Source organism: Amblyraja radiata, chromosome 27 (genome assembly GCF_010909765.2).
Source record: "Amblyraja radiata isolate CabotCenter1 chromosome 27, sAmbRad1.1.pri, whole genome shotgun sequence".
NCBI classification, from domain to species: Eukaryota; Metazoa; Chordata; class Chondrichthyes; order Rajiformes; family Rajidae; genus Amblyraja; species Amblyraja radiata.
The window spans coordinates 18844699-18865678 of NC_045982.1; the positions used below are offsets into that span (position 1 = coordinate 18844699).

Consider the following 20980-nt stretch of genomic DNA (forward strand, 5'->3'; position numbering starts at 1 on the left):
TGACTAGAGATGTAAATAGATCCCAAACAACTCTCGCTGGAAACCAAGCAAAATAAACAAGAGCCAATGTTCTTCGAACAATTCCTCTAGGTTTCGTTTCAGATTCCAGCATCTGCAGCCTTTTGTGTGTTTGAGGAAACGAAACTTCCAGCATCCTGAACTTAATGATGCGGTTTAGTTAAATAACGCAGCCGCGGCGCCAGGTGCAGTTGTCGAAGCAATTTTCCGGAGGCAAACTGTGTCTGTGCACAACCTGCGCTCGGAGTCAGATTACAAGTGCAGTTTGCAGCATATTCTAGCCTTTGGTGAGTGTGTTGCTATTTTGTGCTGGAGTTGGGTTTAGCAGCAAGGACATGTTGATTCAGTGATTCAAGGCAGAATTTAGTTTCCAATTATATGACTTTTCCATAATGCCATTTCTATATTCAATGCGTATGCATCAGTGTATTTATAAATGGGACGACGTTTACACTGTTATTGTGTAGGAAGGAACTGCAGATGCTGGTTTACAAAAAGTTGGAGTGACAGCGAGCATTTCTGGGGAGAGGGAATGGGTGACGTTTCGGGTGGAGACCCTTCTTCTAGCGATAATGGAAACGAGAGATATAGTCGGTGATATAGAAAGGCCATTGTTAGCTGTTTAGCTGTGTAACGATAAGCTAGTGTGACTTGGGTGGGGAAGGGATAGAGAGAGAGTGAATGTCGGGGCTACCTGAACTGAGACAAACCTATATTCATACCACCTGGCTGTAAGCTGCCCAAGCGAAATATGAGATGCTGGTCCTCCAATTTACGTTTAGCCTCACTCTGACAATGGAGCAGACCAAGCACAGAAACGGCGTCTGTGTAGCAAAGGGAAGTAGAATTAAAGTGTCCTGCAACCAGGAGATCAGGTAAGTTCAGGCGGGCCAAGTGAAGGTGATCTGCGAAACGATCGCCCATTCTGCGTTTGGTCTCGCCAATGTATATCTTGAACAACTGATACAGCAGAGGTTGGTGGAGGTGCAAGTGATCCTCTGCCTAACCTGAAAGATCTGTTGGGGTCACTGGACAGAGTCGAGGGAGGAGGTATAAGGATAGGTGTTGCATCTTCTGCTGTTGCAGGGGAGGTACCTAGATGGGGAGGGGGTCGTTTGGGAGGGAAAGAATTAGATAGCCAGGGAGTTGCGGAAGGCGGAAAGGGGTAAGGATGGGAAAATGTGGCTAGTGGTGGAATCCCGTTGGAGGTGGCGGAAATTTTGGGGGATTATGTGTTGTATGCGACAGCTTAACAAAGGTAAGGAATACACTTATTGTGTCACTAATTTAATTGTGCCATTTGTACCAACAATTAAACTCTCTTGAAGGTATACCACCAATGGCTATGGCAAACCAAATTCCTCCTATGTTGCAAAACATACTTGGCTAATAAATTATGATTATGAAACGACAGGTCAATCAGCCTAATATATGCAATTAGCAAACTGCGTGAATCCATTATTGAAGAGGATATATGGAAGTGAGCAGACTCCAGGTGTGTTTTTGAGATGGAAAGTGTGTTTGACCTATTTGCCAGAGTTCATTGAGGATGTGACGCGAGGTGGATGAAGGGGAACCAGAGGGTGGGATGTATTTGGATTTCCCAAAAATACATTACACCTGGAACCAATGGTGTAAAACTTATATTTTCAATGACCAGACAAAATGTTAAGGTAGACAAAAATGCTAGAGAAACTCAGAGGGTGAGGCAGCATCTATGGAGCGAAGGAATAGGTGACGTTTCGGGTTGAGACCCTGTTTCAACAAGTTAGGGAGAGATACAGCAGGGAAACAGGCTCATCAAGTCTGCATTGATCAACACACATTTATTTATTTATTTACACAAATTGTACATTATTTTACCTACATTCTCATCAACTCCACAAAGATTTACCACTCACTACATACTGTACTAGGTGCAATTTACAGTGCCCAAATTTACCTACAAATCCTTATGGCTTTGGGACTTGGGAGGAAACCCATACAACAAGTGAGAATGTGTAAACCCCATGCAGATGCAACCAGAGGTCAGGTTAGAACCAGATGCAATAACAATTTGAATCTGATGTTCATATGTTGAAAGGAGCATAATGGCTGATCTATCCTACAATCATCTATATTTCCCTCAACCCCATTCTCCTTCCTTCTCCCCATAACTGCTGACTTCTGCTGAGTGAAGGATTCACACACAATCTTTGTTTAAAACTTTTTTTTTAATGTAAATTACTTCACACAGGAAAATTACATTGCATTGAATCCTGCATTATTGATCCTTGAAGATATTGTGAAAAATGCTGCACCTGGTTTACACCGTGTTGCTCTTATCTGCTGCTTTCAATACAGGTGAGAAATGAATGCATATAATGATCCTGATTGATTTAAAATAGAAACATATAAAATAGGTTTAGGAGTAGGCCATTCGGCCCTTCGAGCCTGCACCGCCATTCAATATGATCATGGCTGATCATCCAACTCAGTATCCTGTACCTGCCTTCACTCCATACCCCCTGATCCCTTTAGCCACAAGGGCCACATCTAACTCCCTCTTAAATATAGCCAATGAACTGGCCTCAACTACCTTCTGTGGCAGAGAATTCCAGAGATTCACCACTCTGTGTGAAAAATGTTTTCCTCATCTCGGTCCTAAAATATTTCCCCCTTATCCTTAAACTGTGACCCCTTGTTCTGGACTTCCCCAACATCGGGAACAATCTTCCTGCAACTAGCCTGTCCAACCCCTTAAGAATTTTATAAGTTTCTATAAGATCCCCCCTCAATCTTCTAAATTCTAGCGAGTAATAATAATAATATCTTTTATTGTCATTGCACGTCAGTGCAACGAGATTTAGTATGCAGCTCCAACCGATGAAAAAGAAAAGTAAAATAAATAAATAAGCTGTGTGACGTGACCATCCGAGGGAGACAGTCCAGGGGGGGGTGGGGGGCACTCAGCAGGGCCGGTTCAGAGCCGCTATAGCTCTTGGAATACAGCTGTTTCTGAGTCTGGAGGTTCGGGCGTAGAAGGCCTTGTAACGTCTGCTGGAAGGAAGTAGTTCAACCAGTCCGTTACAGGGGTGTGATGAGTCTTTATGGATGCTGACGGCCTTCCTGAGGCACCATGTGTGGTAGATGCCCTCCAAGGCTGGTAGCTCTGTCCCAATGATCCTCTGCGCTCTGCGGACGACGTACTGAAGAGCTCTCCTCTCTGCCTCCGTGCAGCTGAGATACCACACAAAGATGCCATACGTTAGTATGCTCTCTGTGGTGCAGCGGTAGAACGTTGTCAGCAGCTGTTGGGGCAGACCAGTCTTTTTTAATGTCCTCAGGAAGAACAGTCGTTGCTGTGCCTTCTTGACCAGCGCAGCAGTGTTGGTGGACCATGTGAGGTCTTCTGAAATGTGAGTGCCCAGAAACTTAAAGCTGGACAGTCTCTCCACACTTTCCCCGTAAATGGAGATTGGGGCATATTCTCCATTATGGGACCTCCTGAAGTCAATAATCAGCTCCTTGGTCTTGGAGGTGTTTAGTGACAAGTTGTTACGTGTGCACCAGTCCGCCAGGTTCTGCACCTCCGCCCTGTATTTTATTTCATCACCGTTGGTGATCAGCCCGATCACTGTTGTGTCGTCTGCAAACTTCACGATGGTGTTGGTGTCGAATGCAGGAACACAGTCGTGAGTGAAGAGGGAGTAGAGCATGGGGCTTAGTACACAGCCCTGTGGTGTGCCGTGTTCAGGGTGATAGTGGAGGACAGGTGCAGGCCCAGCCTCACTGCCTGCGGTCGCTCCGTCAGAAAGTTCAGGATCCAATCACATATCGGCGAGCTGAGGCCTAGCTGGTGGAGTTTGGTGGTGAGCTTGGTGGGGATGACCGTATTGAATGCAGAGCTATAGTCAACGAAGAACATCCTCACGTACGTGTCCAGGTGAGTCAGGACAGTGTGAAGAGCCAGAGAGATGGCATCCTCTGTTGATCTATTTGCCCTGTGTGCAAATTGATGAGAGTCCAGTGAGGCAGGGATGCTGGATTTGATATGGGAGAGGACCAGCCTTTCGAAACACTTCATTGGGATTGGAGTCAGGGCAACCGGGCGGTAGTCGTTCAGGTTGGTGACTTTGGACTTTTTCGGAACCGGCACTAGGGTGGCTGTTGCGAGAGATAGAGATAAATTGAAGATTCTCGTGAATACCTCCGCCAGCTGTACAGCACAGTCCTTTAGTACCCTTCCCTGTACTCCATCCGGGCCTGCAGCCTTGCGTGGATTGATCCTACGCAGAGCGCACTGTACCTCCTGAGTGCTCAGTGTTAAGGCCTGTCCCTCCGCCATGGCCGGGGTTATTCCACTCCTGGTGGTGTTGCCAGTTTCGAACCGGGCAAAGAAGGTGTTCAGTTCGTTGGCCAGTGTGATATCACCGTGGGGGCAGGCGGGGCTGCTCTTGTAGTCAGTGATGTCCCTGACACCCTGCCACATGCTTCTGGTGTCCGCGGCATTGAAGTGGTCTTCCACCCTTTGCCTGTGGATGTCTTTGGCCTTTTTTATGCCTTTGTTCAGGTTCGACCTGGCCGCACTGTAGGCAGAAGTGTCCCTGGATTTAAAGGCATTGTTGCGTGCCCTTAGCAGATCCTGAACCTCCTTGTTCATCCAGGGTTTCCGGTTTGGGAACATCTTTATTTGCTTGTCCACTGTGACAGTCCCCACACAGCAGTTGATGTAGGAGAGCACAGTGGATGTGTACTCCTCCAAGTCTACCTCTGTACCACTGGTAGCCTGTTGTGCAAACAGGTCCCAGTCGTTGCGATCAAAGCAGTCCTGGAGTTGTAGAGTGGCATCCTCGGGCCATATTTTGACCGTCCTTATTGCAGGTTTGGTCTTGCGGATGAGGGGTTTGTATGATGGCTGTAGAAACAGTGAGAGGTGATCGGATTGCCCCAGGGATGAGTACAAACCAAGTCCATCCAGTCTTTCTTCATATGAAAGTCCTGACATCCCAGGAATCAGTCTGGTGAACATTCTATGTACTCCCTCTATGGCAAGAATGTCTTTCCTCAGATTAGGAGACCAAAACTGTACGCAATACTTCAGGTGTGGTTTCACCAAGACCCTGTACAACTGCAGTAGAACCTCCCTGCTCCTATACTCAAATCCTTTTGCTATGAACGCTAACATACCATTCGCCTTCTTCACTGCCTGCTGCACTTTCAATGACTGGTGTACCATGACACCCAGGTCTCGTTGCATCTCCCTTTTCCTAATCGGCCACCATACAGATAATAGTCTACTTTCCTGTTTTTGCGACCAAAGTGGATAACCTCACATTTATCCACATTATACTGCATCTGCCATGCATTTGCCCACTCACCCAGCCTATCCAAGTCACCTTGCAATCTCCTAGCATCCTCCTCACAGCTAACACTGCCCCCCAGCTTCGTGTCATGCGCAAACTTGGAGATGTTGCATTCAATTCCCTCGTCCAAATCATTAATATATATATATACACTGAGCCTTGCGGTACCCCACTAGTCACTGCCTGCCATTGTGAAAAGGACCCGTTTTCTCCTACTCTTTGCTTCCTGTCTGCCAGCCAGTTCTCTATCCACATCAATACTGAACCCCCAATACCGTGTGCTTTAAGTTTGTATACTAATCTCTTATGTGGGACCTTGTCGAAAGCTTTCTGAAAGTCCAGATATAACACATCCACTGGTTCTCCCCTATCCACTCTACTAGTTACATCCTCGAAAAATTCTATAAGATTCGTCAGACATGATTTACCTTTCATAAATCCATGCTGACTTTTTCCAATGATTTCACCACTTTCCAAATGTGCTGCTATCCCATCTTTAATAATTGATTCTAGCAGTTTCCCCACTACCGATGTTAGACTAACTGGTCTGTAATTCCCCGTTTTCTCTCTCCCGCCCTTTTTAAAAAGTGGGGTTACATTAGCTACCCTCCAATCCTCAGGAACTACTCCAGAATCTAAAGAGTTTTGAAAAATTATCACTAACGCATCCACTATTTCTGGGGCTACTTCCTTAAGTACTCTGGGATGCAGCCTATCTGGCCCTGGGGATTTATCGGCCTTTAATCCATTCAATTTATCTAACACCACTTCACGGCTAACCTGGATTTCAGCCAGATCCTCCATCTCATTTGACCCCCGGTCCCCTGCTATTTCCGGCAGATTATTTATGTCTTCCTTAGTGAAGACAGAACCAAAGTAGTTATTCAATTGGTCTGCCATGTCCTTGTTCCCATGATCAATTCACCTGTTTCTGACTGCAAGGGACCTACATTTGTTTTAACTAATCTTTTTCTCTTCACATATCTATAAAAACGTTTGCAGTCACTTTTTATGTTCCCTGCCAGTTTTCTTTCATAATCTATTTTCCCTTTCCTAATTAAGCCCTTTGTCCTCCTCTGCTTAATTTCTCCAGTCTTCCGGTAGGCTGCTTTTTCCTGCTAATGTGTAAGCTTCATCTTTTGTTTTGATACTATCCCTGATTTCCCTTGTTATCCACGGATGCACTACCTTCCCTGATTTATTTTTTTGCCAAACTGGGATAAACAATTGTTGTAGTTAATCCATGCAGTCTTTAAATGCCTTCCATTGCATATCCACCGTCAACCCATTAAGAATCAATTGCCAGTCAATCTTGGTCAATTCACGTCTCATACCCTCAAAATGACCTTTCAAGTTCAGGACCCTTGTTTCTGAATTAACAATGTCACTCTCCATCCTTATGAAGAACTCAACCATATTATGGTCACTCTTGCCCAAGGGGCCACGCACAACAAGACTGCTAACTAACTCTTCCTCATTACTCAATACCCAGTCTAGTATAGCCTGCTCTCTCGTTGGTTCCTCTACATGTTGGTTTAGAAAACTATCCCGCATACATTCCAAGAAATCCACTTCCTCAGCACCCTTGCCAATTTGATTCACCCAATCTATATGTAGATTGAAGTCACCCATTAAAACTGTTTTACCTTTGTTGCACGCATTTCTAATTTCCTGTTTGATGCCATCCCCAACTCCACTACTACTGTTAGGTGGCCTGTACACAACTCCCACTAGCGTTTTCTGCCCCTTAGTGTTTTGCAGCTCTACCCATATCGATTCCACATCCTCCAAGCTAATGTCCTTCCTTTCTATTGCGTTAATCTGCTCTATAACCAGCAACGCTACCCCACCTCCTTTTCCTTTCTATCTGGTCCATCAGGAAGGATCTTTATTATTGTTATGTTTTAGCTGAAAGGACTCTGCACGGAGAGGACGCTGGCGCTGTTTGTTCGCCGCTTCACCGTCTGCTATTGCCTCTTGTGTTCTTGTTTGTGTTCTGTTTTTGTTTTTTGTTTGCCTTGTCTTGTAAAGCGACTTTGAGTCCTTGAAAAGCGCTATATAAATTCAATTTATTATTATTATTATTATTATCCCTCCGGAATATTGAATATCCCTGGATGTTCAGCTCCCAGCCTTGGTCACCCTGGAGCCATGTCTCTGTGATCCCAACTATATCATAGTCATTAATACCTATCTGCACATTCAACTCATCCACCTTATTACGAATGCTCCTTGCATTGAGACACAAAGGCTTCAGGCTTGTTTTTCCAACACTCTTACCCCTAATACAATTATGTTGAAAAATAAGTGAGCATTTATAGTTATTTGTAGTGTTCTAGATACCGTGTAACATTGATCCTGCCACCAGCTTACTGAACAGTCTCTCTTTAATGGTAAAATTATTTTATTACGAATTAAGTGAGCTGTAAATTTGTATTGAGAATTTAAAAAATACTGAATGGGTAACTTAAACTTTAGATTTGAAAATGAAATAAAAATAGAAAATGGTGGAATTACTCACCAGGTCAGGCAGCATGTATGAAGAAGGATACTTATCAGAAGGTCTCCAACCTGAAATATTAATGTGATTTATTTTTCACAGATGCTGCATCACCTTCAAAGAGATTCCAGCATTTTCTCATTTCATTTCAGATTTCCTGAATCTTACAGCTTCTTTGTTTTTTAGAAATGAAAGACTTGGGAACAGAAGGAAGCAATGTTAAGGCAGTTGGGACTAGATACTTTCTAGACTCCAGATGCCCAAAGTGTTAACTCCACAAACTTCATTCATTAACACACTGTATGTGGGATATGCTTGAGTTTTGGGTGTAAATTCTTCAGCTATTAGGGTGGCACAATGGTGCAGCAGTAGAGCTGCTACTCACAGTGCCAGAGACCTGGGTATGATCCTGACTATGGGTTCCGTCTGTGCTGAGTTTGTACATTCACCCTGTGTCTGGGTTATCTCCGTGTGCTCCAGTTTCTGTCCGCGCTCCAAAGATGTCCTGGTCTACAGGTTAATTGGCTTCTCTAAATTGACCCTCGTGTGTAGGACATGGAACTAGTGTATGGGTGATCGACAGTCGGCGTGGACTTGGTGGACCAAATGGCCTATTTCTACACTGCATCTCTGAACTCTAAACAATCGCATCAAAAGTCAAAGTTAGAGGGGAAAAAACGACCTCACAATTGAAGTTGGCAACTATACCACCTAAATAGGGAAATAGTCCAAAGGAGGATTGAGAAAAGGTATAGAGGGGTTGCACGTAAGGTCATCGGGTCAAAGGGCGTGACGCACGGAGCAGCTCAATCCATCTGGAGGACATGGCAGCTTCCGGCATAGACTGTTAACACTCGAAACGTATACTTTCTTACCTGTTAAAAAACTCCAAAATTGTAAATATATGCGCTGTAAATAATTGTGGAGCGTGATTGAGCACTCTGAATCAAATGCTCTAGTATCTTTGCTCTGAACCCGAGCACCAAGGTGTAAATGGCCGAAGGAGCGCATCCCTCGGGTCAGCCCCGACTCACCCCCCAAGGTCAGCGCTGTCCGGCCACTGCCGCCCTCCGCCCACCCTCCCCCTGTGCGGTCGCACTGTCACGGGCTATGGGTCGTCAGCGCCCACACACAGGGCCGGATGGAGCGGGGCCGCAGCTCCTGGCAGCGGACACACGGGGACGAAAACCCGGAAAGGTCCCTGTGCACACCCCCTCCACCGACCGACCACCAGGCAACATCCCCGTCAGCTGCAGCAGATTTGGGAACAGTCTGGTCCCTCCGCGCACCCAGAGTCACTGACCGCGCCGCATCGGCACTCCCCCTCCCCCCCCCCCGCATCCCCCCTCCTCAATCTGGCAATTGGTGACAAAGGGAAATAGTTGGCGTGAGTGTTTGTATATGAAAAATGAATATTAAAATGATCTCATTCTGCTATTAATCTGCTCTTTTATAGGTTCAAGCCTGCCTTCGGTTGAAATAGGTAACTTCCATTTCTTTCCACTCAACCCTCATCTTCTCACCCTCCTTTCTCCCAACATAATGCATATGTATTAATTGTAACTGTTAATATTGTGCTGTAGGGAGGCACTTGCTTTGCTTGCATTTCTTTCCTTTTTCATGTGTTCATTGATACAAGCGCTGGTGGACTGAATGTGGAAGCAATTCCCCACTTTGCAGCAGCACAACGGATTTAAGACTCAGATTCACTTTAATGTTCTATATATACACCAGGGTGCAAGGAAATTCCTTGTTTGCATGAAGCTCACTAAGTAAACAACGATGAATACAAAAGAGCAGAGTGGTTCAAAAATACGTGGTTCTGCAAGTGACGTTGATTAAGTTTTGTACCTAAAGTTATAGTTTTGAGAAAACTGCCTTGTGACTCTCATGACTCTTGATTCCCCATCATCGCCATAAAGTCCAAAACTCTTTCTCAGCCTTTCATATACTTCCTGACTTGACATTCTCAGTTACCTGAAGTAGATTTACAACTTTCACATAATGCTCTTAAATGGACTCCCTTTTGTGTGAGACATTGTTATATTTCGAGATTACCTCACCAGGAAAATCATCCTAGTCAAATTAAGCCACTTGGTATCTTTAATATTTCAAAAGATCAGCTACATTTCTAAACACAAAGGACTACAGACCCAATATACTTAACCTTTCCTCATAAGACTCCTTCATCAGAGATTGAGACACTTTACTGCATGAAACTGGATGCAATAACTCCAGGTCATAGCTTTCATAGCCTTGTATAAAATGAGCAAGATTTTCCTACTCTTGTATTCTATCCATCCTGCACACTGACTTATGTATTACCCTCTCCCTTCTTGGATAGTGTATTCTATTTATAGGTTTCCAATCTATTAGAAACATTGCAGCATCTGGAACATTTTGTAAGATCACTATCAGCAGCTTAGATCCCCTTTCTTACAGAATTGCTTATGAATCTGTTTTAGTTTTCCTTCCTCGTTTATTCTCATTTTATTCTGTTCCTCGTTTATACATTTATTACCTCTGTCATTATTCACACTTGTATCATGAGGAAAAGTACTTTGGACATTGCAGAAATAACCTTCAAAATACCTGCAGAGAGATATCATAATTTAGCATGGTCGACTTGTTACAAGTATAGCCATCAGATCAAATGAGAAGGGAGACACAAAATGCTGGAGTAACTCAGCGGATAGGACTGGGTGACATTTCGGGTCGAGCCCTTCTTCTTTCCTACACATTTTGGCCGCTCCAGGTCTAATGAGAATCTTGCATTTGGTCTTATTGAATACTTGACTAATGTTTGTATTTGGTCCTTGCATTTACAGAGTGTTCGACAGTTGCCTGGATTGCTGGAGGTGCAGGTACATAAACAGCTTACATTGATGGAACCTTGTGACATTTTCTTGAACTTTCTCAAAATGTTTACAAGCAGTCACTGTTGTTACCAAAGCAGATGTTGCAACCAATTTGTGGATGGAAATGGCTCATGAACAGGAAATGTACAAATAACGAGCTGTGGCATTTATTTCATGAGAAATGTTGCTCAGAGCTGAAGTCCCTGTCTACTGCTGTTCATTATATGTGACATCTTCTGTTGCACTGTGGAAGCAAATGGTTAATTTGAAGCCTTATCTCATCTAAAGAATAAGCCCTTTGACAAATTGGGTTTTCCCCTAGCACTCCAATAACTACACCTCAACTGGATGTCACATTATCACTTGGCATTCAAAGATGGTGGCACAGTGGTTATAATAGTTGGTTAATGATCTAGACATTACAGTTCACGTCCCTCCATTCAAAGTCAATTAATAAACTGGAATTGGTCAAAGTCATTAGTTCTCATTATTAATCACCACAAAATAAATAATTCACCAATGTCCTTTAAGGGAAATCTACCCTTTTTACCTGGTCTCCAGATCCACCAAATATGGTTGACTTAAATTCTCATTGGTGGCAACCAACAGCCCAAATGCATTGGTGTGTTATAACACACATTTTTAGTTCTCTTATCACCTCATTTTATGTCCTACTTTGCAGTTACTGCAGTGGTTGCTGCCCCACTTGTTGTCGGGGCACTCGGGTTCACTGCCGCTGGAATATCAGCTGGATCTGCGGCAGCAACTATGATGTCTTGGTTTGGAGGAGCGACAGCGGCAGGTGGTGTTGTGGCAACTTTGCAGGCTGTCGGTATGATTTTATGCTTTTTATTAAGAAAATTGAGTAAAACAATGAAGAATATTGCTCTGAATGTAATCACTAGCCCAATGACATAAGCTATCCATCCAGGTACAAGTATAGGTATATGGGTATGGTTTTTGAGGATCAGAGGTTACTCAGTTAGTTATTTAATGTGGATATTGATAAACAGAAATTAGCAGCATAGTTAATATAGCTGAGTGGGCACCATGATCAACATTTCCCTCAGATTATGCAAATACAGCTGCACCACCGATTTTCTGGCACGCTTTGTTCCAAAGTCTTTCCGGATTATCCATTTTGCCGGACAAACTGAGGTCACGTTATAATGATACAACAATGTACCTCTGACCCACTCATTATTCCTCTCCCATGTCTCCGAAACATGATGTACTGCCAGAAATCTAAATAAAATCACATGTCAGTGATTCTGCCTCTGGGCTTATGACAGCATGGGCGCGTCTTGAGGAGTGCTATGAGGCACCAGAAACAATTAAGAAGGCTCTTCTGGACAAACTTGAGAGGTTCCCCAAGATTGGTAATAAGGATCCCCTCAAATTTAAGGGAGCTGGGCGATCTGCTACGAGAGTTGGAATCAGCAAAATCAGACGGTTATTTATCTGGGCTCGTCTACTTGGATACATCTCGAGGTGTTAATCCAATTGTAGAGAAACTGCCATATGGGCTACAAGAAAAGTGGATAACACAAGGCTGTTCGTACAAGCTACAACATCAAGTCCAGTTTCCACCATTCTCCTTCTTCACCGATTTTGTCTGCAGAGAGGCCCAGACTCGTAATGATCCGAGTTTCACACTCAGCTCCTCTGGCATGACAGCAGGAAAACCAGACATTCCTGTGAAGAAGTACACTTATGCTAGAGGCCAAGTCTCATCCCACAAAACAGAGATCATGCCAGCACCTGCCACTAAGACTGCCTTTAACAAGTTGGATGTCGACGGACAGTGCCCGATTCACAATAAGCCTCATCCCCTTAAGCGATGCAGAGGCTTCTGAGCCAAGACACTAGAGGAACGCAAAACATTTCTTAAAGAGACAGGGATTTGTTTCAAATGCTGCTCCTCAACCAATCACATGGCTAAAGATTGCAAAATGACTATTCAGTGCAAAGAGTGTGACAGCAATAAACACGTCACAGCTCTTCATCCGGGACCAGCTCCATGGACCATCAAAGACCACGACTTTGTGGATGGCGGGGAGAAAAGGGAAGAGGTTTCTCCTGACATCATTTCCAAATGCACTGAAGTGTGTGGTGAAGCCAATCACTCCCACTCTTGCTCAAAAATCTGCCTCATAAAGGTGCATCCTAAAGGACAACCAGACAGGTCAATGAGAGTCTATGCTGTACTTGACGACCAAAGTAATAGGTCTCTCGCTCGGTCAGAGTCCTTTGACCACTTTAACATCGGGGGCGCAAATTCTCCTTACACTCTGCGCACATGTGCTGGAGTAACAGAGATGTCTGGGAGAAGAGGAACCAGCTTTGTTGCTCAGTCTGTAGATGGGAGTCTCAGTGTGCATCTCCCCACACTCATCGAGTGCAACCATATGCCAGATGATAGATCAGAAATCCCTACTCCTGAGGCTGCCAAACACCACTCCCACCTTGAGGCTATTGCTCACCTCATCCCTGAACTCGACCCTGGTGCACAAATTCTGCTCCTTCTTGGCCGAGATGTCTTGCAGGTCCACAAAGTAAGAGACCAACATAATGGGCCAAACAATGCTCCCTATGCCCAAAGACTCGACCTTGGCTGGGTCGTAGTTGGAGACGTTTGTTTGGGTGCTGCTCACAAACCAAAGGTAGTCACCACATATCGTACTAACGTTCTGGAGAATGGCCGTCACTCTCACTTCAGCCCATGTCCCAACCATCTTGTTCTGAAAGAGAAGCTCACCGTAAGGACAGGCACAAACCCTCTCAGCTCCCAAAACCTACAACACTCTCATTTCTCTGGCAGCACAGTTCAGAAATCTGATGATTATTCACTAGGAAGTGAGATCTTTGTAAGAACAGAGGATGACTACAAGGTTGCCCCATCTATTGAGGACAAACGGTTTATTCAGTTGATGGACAAGGAAATGTTCATGAATAATGCCAACAGTTGGGTGGCTCCTCTTCCCTTTCGTACACCAAGGCCACGGCTGCCCAACAACAGAGAACAAGCTCTGACCCGCTTCACCAGCCTCTGTCGTACTCTCGAACGAAAACCTGAAATGAAGAACCATTTTCTGGCTTTCATGCAGAAAATCTTTGACCACGATCATGCTGAAGTGGCTCCACATTACACGACGGAGAAGAATGCTGGTATCTTCCCAGTTTTGGTGTGTACCACCCACGTAAGCCTGGTCAAATCCGCGTCGTGTTTGACTCCAGTGCTCCACATCTTGGCGTCTCATTGAATGATGTGCTCTTGACAGGACCAGACTTAAACAACAGCTTGCTGGGAGTACTGATCAGATTCAGGTGTGAGCAAGTAGCTGTCACAGCGGATATTGAACAAATGTTCCACAGCTTTGTCGTCAGTGAGGACCACAGGAACTTTCTCCGATCCCTGTGGTTCAAAGACAACGACATCACCAAAGAAGTTGAGGAATATAGGATGAAAGTCCATGTATTCGGCAATCGTCCCTCTCCGGCAGTTGCTACCTATGGACTACGACGAGCCGCTCTACATGGAAAGGACGAGTTTGGTGCAAATGCAAAGCAATTCATACACAGGGACTTCTATGTTGATGATGGACTAAAGTCACTGCCATCTGCAACTGAAGCCATCAATTTATTGAAAGCAGCCCAAGGTATGCTCGCCATCTCTAACTTGAGGCTTCATAAGATAGCATCCAACTGCACAGTCGTCATGCAGGCATTTCCGTCAACGGACCATGCAAAGGACTTGAAAGACCTTGACTTAGACATTGACTCCCTTCCTGTACAATGTAGCCTAGGGCTAAGCTGGAACCTTGTAAATGACACCTTCACATTCCATGTTGCTAGCAGTGAGAAGCCATTCACTCGAAGAGGAGTGCTTGCAACCATTAATAGCCTATTCGATCCACTTGGTCTTGTGGCTCCTATTACCATCCAAGGTAAACTCTTACTACGTCAGCTCATGAGCGATGCCAGCGACTGGGATGCTCCCATACCATCTGAAAAGGAAGCAGAATGGATTGCTTGGAGAGATTCACTGCAAGATCTCGAACAGTTTCAAACCCCTCGAGCATACACCACATCTTCCCTTGCTCAACTTACAGAGATCCACATCTTTTCTGACACTTCCATAAAGGCCATTGCAGCTGTGGCATACCTTAAGGTGGTGGATGTTGAGGGAAAATGCCACATTGGTTTCATAATGGGTAAAGCCAAGCTAGCGCCCATGTCAGTTCACACTGTTCCCAGGCTTGAGTTAGGTGCTGCCGTTTTGGCAGTGGAGATTGCTGAGCTGGACATCAACCCCAACAGTCTGAAGTTCTATACTGACAGTAAGGTGGTGTTGGGGTACATCAATAATGAAATCAGGAGGTTTTATGTATACGTCAGCAACAGAGTGGAACGGATAAGAAAATCCACATGACCTGAACAGTGGCATTATGTTCACACAGGTCAGAAACCTGCAGATGTTGCTACCAGGTCAGTGTCTTCAGCCCAACTCTCCAACACCAACTGGCTCACCGGCCCAGATTTCCTGTTAAATCTTGTGGAGACAGACAAGGCAGAGGAGACATCCTAAGACCTCATCGATCCAGAATCTGATCTGGAGGTCCGATGCCACGCTAACACAGCCACAGACTCCCACCAAGGTATTGGCTCACATCGCTTTGAAAGGTTTTCCAAGTGGCAACCCCTTGTCAGAGCTATGGCTTCCCTCATCCACATCATTCACACCTTTAAGCCTAAGAAGGATAGCAGCACACAAGGTTGCAATGGTTGGCATTACTGTTCAAAAGCCCACACAGTTGAAATACTGTCACAAGCAAAGGCTGTCATTATCAGATGTGTACAAAGGGAAGTATACCAAACTGAGGTGTCCTGTCTAGAGAAAGGAAGGATCATTCCCAAAAACAGTTCCCTAAAGAAGCTCAATCCGATCCTTGATGGTAAAGGACTCTTGAGAATAGGAGGCCGGTTTCAGCATGCTCCACTTGAGATAGAGGAGAAACACCCTCTCATTATTCCTGGTCGCAGCCAAGTCAAGTCAAGTTTATTTGTCACATACACATACGAGATGTGCAGTGAAATGAAAGTGGCAATGCTCGCGGACTTTTGTGCAAAAGACAAACAACCAAACAACCAAACAAATTATAAACACAATCATAACACACATATTCTTTTACATAATAAATAATGGAAGGAAAAACGTTCAATAGAGTTAGTCCCTGGTGAGATAGGCGTTTACAGTCCGAATGGCCTCTGGGAAGAAACTCCTTCTCAACCTCTCCGTTCTCACCGCATGGCAACGGAGGCGTTTGCCTGACCGTAGCAGCTGGAACAGTCCGTTGCAGGGGTGGAAGGGGTCTCCCATGATTTTATTGGCTCTGGAGTTGCACCTCCTGTTGTATAGTTCCTGCAGGGGGGCGAGTGAAGTTCCCATAGTGCGTTCGGCCGAATGCACTACTCTCTGCAGAGCCTTCTTGTCCTTGGCAGAGCAATTCCCAAACCAGATGGTAATATTTCCGGACAAGATGCTTTCCACCGCCGCTGCGTAGAAGCACTGGAGGATCCTCGGAGACACTCTGAATTTTCTCAATTGCCTGAGGTGGTAAAGGCGCTGCCTTGCCTTACTCATGAGTGCTGAGGCGTGTGATGCCCATGTCATATCCTCAGAGATGTGGACTCCCAGATATTTAAAACAGTTCACCCTATCCACAGGATCCCCATTTATCCTCAATGGAGTGTACGTCCTCGGATGATGTGCCCTCCTAAAGTCCATGATCAACTCCTTCGTTTTTTTGATGTTCAAGAGGAGGCTGTTATCCTGGCACCAGAGTGCTAGATCAGCCACCTCCTCCCGGTAGGCCTTCTCGTCGTTGTCTGAGATCAGGCCCACCACCACAGTGTCATCAGCAAACTTAATTATTGAGTTGGAGCTGAACCTAGCCACACAGTCATGTGTGTACAGGGAGTAAAATAGGGGGCTGAGGACGCAAACCTGGGGCGATCCTGTGCTCAGGGTGAGGGACTTCGATGTATTCCCTCCCATCTTGACTACCCGGGGCCTGGCGGTGAGAAAGTCCAGGACCCAGGTGCACAGGGAGGTGTTGAGCCCCAATTCCATTAGCTTCCTGGCCAGTCTGGTGGGGACTATCGTGTTGAAGGCTGAACTGTAGTCTATGAACAGCATCCTCACGTAGCCCCCCTTCTGGCTGTCCAGATGGGAGAGAGCGGTGTGCAAGACCTGGGAGACCGCATCATCCGTGGATCTGTTCGGACGGTATGTGAACTGCAATGGGTCCATGTTCCGAGGGAGGAAGGCACAGATGTGTTTCTTCACCAGCCTCTCAAAGCATTTCATGACTACCGAGGTAAGGGCCACCGGACGGTAGTCATTCAGCCAGGCTGGGGAGGCATTTTTTGGTACCGGTACAATGATGGATTTTTTGAAGCAGGCAGGGACCACGGACATATCCAGGGAGAGGTTGAATAATGTGGTGAGCACTGGAGCTAGCTGCGTAGCACAGGACTTGAGTACTCGCCCCGAGATGCCATCGGGGCCTGCAGCTTTTCTAGTGTTCACCCGTGTCAGAGCCCTCCTCACGTCGTGCTCGGACAGCGAGATTGTGTGCACATTCCTCCCTTCAGCTTCGGTAGCCAGCCCGCTGGCGTTATTGTCGATAGTCGGCAGACCTGGGGTGGTGTTGCCCCTCTCGAAACGAGCGTAAAAGGAGTTCAGGTCATCAGCTAGGGAGGTGCCGGCACTTGCGGATGAGGGTGGGGTGCTCCGGTAGTTGGTTACAATCCGTAACCCCTGCCACAGGCTTCTGGTGTCCTGCTGCTCCATCTGTAACTCCATCTTGTCCCTGTACCTTCTCTTTGCGTACTTCACCGCCCTTCGCAGTCGGTAGGACTCTGCCTTGTAGACGTCTATGTTTCCTGATGCCAGGCCCAAGTTGTAGGCAGCGGTGCGAGCATTCAAGGCCACACGAACGGACCTGTCTACCCAGGGTTTTTGGTTCGGAAAGGTGCTTACCCTTACCGTGGGGACAATGTTGTCGGTTACTGTTGCGATGAAGTCCGTGACTGCTTCCGCGAACTCACTGACGTCACTGGAGCTTGCTTCGAACATATTCCAGTCGACATCACTCAGTGCATCTTGCAGCATGGCCTCTGACTGGTCGGACCATCGCTTTACGTCCCTCGTCTCTACCGCTTCCCGAACTATCCTCTGTTTATACTCCGGCAACAGGAAAATGGCAGCGTGGTCAGATTTTCCTAGGGGAGGGAGTGAAACGGCCTTGTAGCCTTTCCTGAACGGCATGTAGCAGTGGTCCAAAGTTCTCTCCCCCCTGGTGGCACACGTGATGTGTTGGTAGAAGTTCGGCATGACCTTCTTGAGATTTGATTTATTAAAATCTCCAGCCACCACCATAGCCGCATCCAGGTACTTGTTTTGATGTCGACATAGCACATCGTGTATGTACATGTGTATGTACAGCCATGTTGCGAGCTTACTTGTAAATCACTACCATGAGAGAGTTAGACATCAAGGCAGAATTTTCACCGAGGGAGCTGTCCGCACAGATGGTATCTGGATTGTGGGAGCTAAGAGATGCATTGCCAGCAATCTGCATAGATGTGTCACATGTATCAAACTCCGTGGAAAGACAGCAGAACAGAAAATGGCAGATCTTCCATCTGATCGTCTCAGCACAGAACCCCCTTTTACAAACGTGGGTTTGGATGTGTTTGGCCCCTGGAATATCTCTACTCGCCGTACCCGAGGAGGTGCAGCGAATAGCAAAAGGTGGGCTGTATTGTTCACATGCCTAAGCATACGTGCTGTTCATATCGAGCTGATTGAGTCGATGGACACATCAAGCTTCATCAATGCTCTACAACGCTTCTTTGCAGTGCGTGGTCCAGTAAAGGTGATCCGCTCTGACTGTGGGACGAATTTTAAGGGAGCCTGCAAAGAGTTGCAAATCATCCTACAAGATGAGAATAACATCTCAAAGTATCTTAATGAGGAAGGATGCATGTGGCTTTTCAACCCACCCCACTCTTCCCATATGGGGGGAGTGTGGGAAAGAATGATCGGGGTTTCAAGACGGATCCTTGACGCCATGCTTTCTCAGACTAGCTCCTCGCATCTTACTCACGAAGTGCTTTCGACTCTTATGGCTGAGATTACCACAATACTAAATGCAAGGCCTCTCGCACCTATCTCAGCTGATGCAGAATCACCCTTTCTTCTGACCCCAGCCACGATCCTGACACAGAAGGTCTGCACCACTTCTCCTCCACCAGGATCCTTTGAAAATGCAGATCTATATCATCAGCAGTGGAAAAGAGTCCAGCATTTGGCAAATGCCTTTGTAAGCTGCAGTTGTAAACAAATAACCCATTTGGGACGGAAAGCGCATTCACCACATACAGCGCCATCTGTGGCCGCCCAGTGAACATCATGTCATCTCATGTAATTTAAAGGAGGTGCCGGACCATCAATTGCAGGAAAATCACTGGTGGACCTGTATTGCTATATGTTTAGTTATGTGCTGCTTAGTCGGTACAGTTGCTCGTAAGTTAATGCTGCTACCTGCCACATTTGGTTCTAACTACTCTTGCTGTCAATGTGGGTCTTGCACATTCTCCCAGTGATTGTGTGAGCTTCCTCTGAGTGTTCCAGTTTCCCTGTGCTGGTGAGTTAACTACCAACTGTAATTAGTTCCAAATCTTAGTGGATGGCAGGAAAATTGTGGAGCAAATGTCATGTGGACATGGGCTGTTGGGGCATGGGATTGACAGTCATGTACTGTAGCCCAGCTGGTAGAGTTGTTGCCACACATAACCACAGACACTGGGCTCAATTCTGACCTCGGGTGTTGTTTGTGTGGAGTTTGCACGTTCTCACATGGGTTTCCTCCCCCATCCCACAGACGTGCGGGTTTGTAGGTTGATTGGCCTCTGTAAATTGCCCCTAGTGTGTAGGAAGAGGATGAGAAAGTGGGATAACATCAAACTTACGATGTTTGATCGATGGTCGGCGGGCCGAAGGGCCTGTTTCAATGCTGTGTCTCTAAACTAATCTCTGAACTGGCATTAACTTATTATGCTGAATAAGTCGTTAAGTCTTTCTATGTCGTGGAAAATATGACAATTATATTTTTCTTCTATTCTTCAAGGAGTCATTGGATTAACTGCAAGTGCAAAGGTTGTCGTGGCGAGCACGGGCGCTGGTGTTGCCTATCTTGCCAAATCAGTTTTTCGGGAGTCTTCAGATGAACATTGTGTTATAAAGTTGAATGGGTGATGTTTTGTGTAAGTTTATCACTAAATGCAATTCAAATGTGTTTTTGCATGGTCCATTCTGAGAATAAAATTATCTGTTCTGGATCATCATATTGTTAATTTGTTAATTTCAAAGGATGAACAATAGTCTGTACCACAATAAACATTGCAAGGTTCCCTTTCTCATCGAATTGTTGCAAAAAATTGACAGAGGTCGAATGGAGACTTTTGAAAATGTTGTTAACATTCACGTTTTCCTTCAATGCTACTGTTCAAGAGAGATTCTAGATGAATGCAACATTTTAAAAAGTTACTAGACTAAGTGGGACCCGTTGGGTCCCATGTTCACACGGGAGGGCTGGTCCCCCGACGCAATATTCCACCTCTCCACCAATTCCAATATTGGTAGCCAGTGTGGGGGGGGGGCTTTCTGAAGTGCTGGTATGGGTTCTTGGGGTGGCAGCTCAGTCCCTCAAGCCTGATCTGCTGGCAGCTCACTCACGGCTGGTGGGCTGGCAGTTGACTCATGACTATTCCTTGAAATTCCATTTCAAGCAGGGTGCAAGGCCACCAAATTCAAATTCATGTTCCTACCATTTCAAGCAGGGTGCAAGGCCACCAAATTCAAGCGCAGTTTCTTACCACTATGAGCAGGGTGCAAGGCCACTGAATTCAAGTGCAGTTTCATACCACTTCAAGCTGGATCCAAGGCAACCAAATTCAAGTGCAGTTTCATACCACATTCAGCAGGGTGCAAGGCCACCAAATTCAGTGCAGTTTCATACCACTTCAAGAAGGATGCAAGGCCGCCAAATTCAAGTGCAGTTTCATTCCACTTCAAGCAGGGCGCAAGGCCACCAAATTCAAATGCAGCTTCATACCATTTCATGCAGGGTGAAACCACCATAAAACCACACACAACAACAAACTCACAGTTCAGTAGACATTTAGTGTGT

The 20980-nt window shown here is 45.8% G+C and overlaps 2 protein-coding genes across 9 annotated transcripts in view; both read left to right on the top strand.

The window, feature by feature from the left end:
• Positions 1–20980, top strand: part of LOC116988536 (interferon alpha-inducible protein 27-like protein 2B) — a 143947-nt gene that overhangs the window by 84112 nt on the left and 38855 nt on the right. The window lies entirely within an intron of this gene.
• On the top strand, positions 162–20325 carry LOC116988539 (interferon alpha-inducible protein 27-like protein 2B). Its single transcript, XM_033045347.1, has 6 exons — positions 162–305; positions 2255–2361; positions 9320–9346; positions 10692–10727; positions 11404–11553; positions 19919–20325. The coding sequence occupies exons 2-6, from the start codon at positions 2310–2312 to the stop codon at positions 20044–20046; spliced, it is 393 nt and encodes a 130-aa protein (XP_032901238.1). The 5' UTR covers positions 162–305; positions 2255–2309; the 3' UTR covers positions 20047–20325.

Coding starts and splice junctions, on each gene's coding strand:
- LOC116988539 (XM_033045347.1), top strand. CDS start 2,310: ATGCTGCACCTGGTTTACACCGTGTTGCTCTTATCTGCTGCTTTCAAT. Junction 2,362..9,319: donor ATCTGCTGCTTTCAATACAG/GTGAGAAATGAA, acceptor GCTCTTTTATAG/GTTCAAGCCTGCCTTCGGTT. Junction 9,347..10,691: donor CCTGCCTTCGGTTGAAATAG/GTAACTTCCATT, acceptor TTGCATTTACAG/AGTGTTCGACAGTTGCCTGG.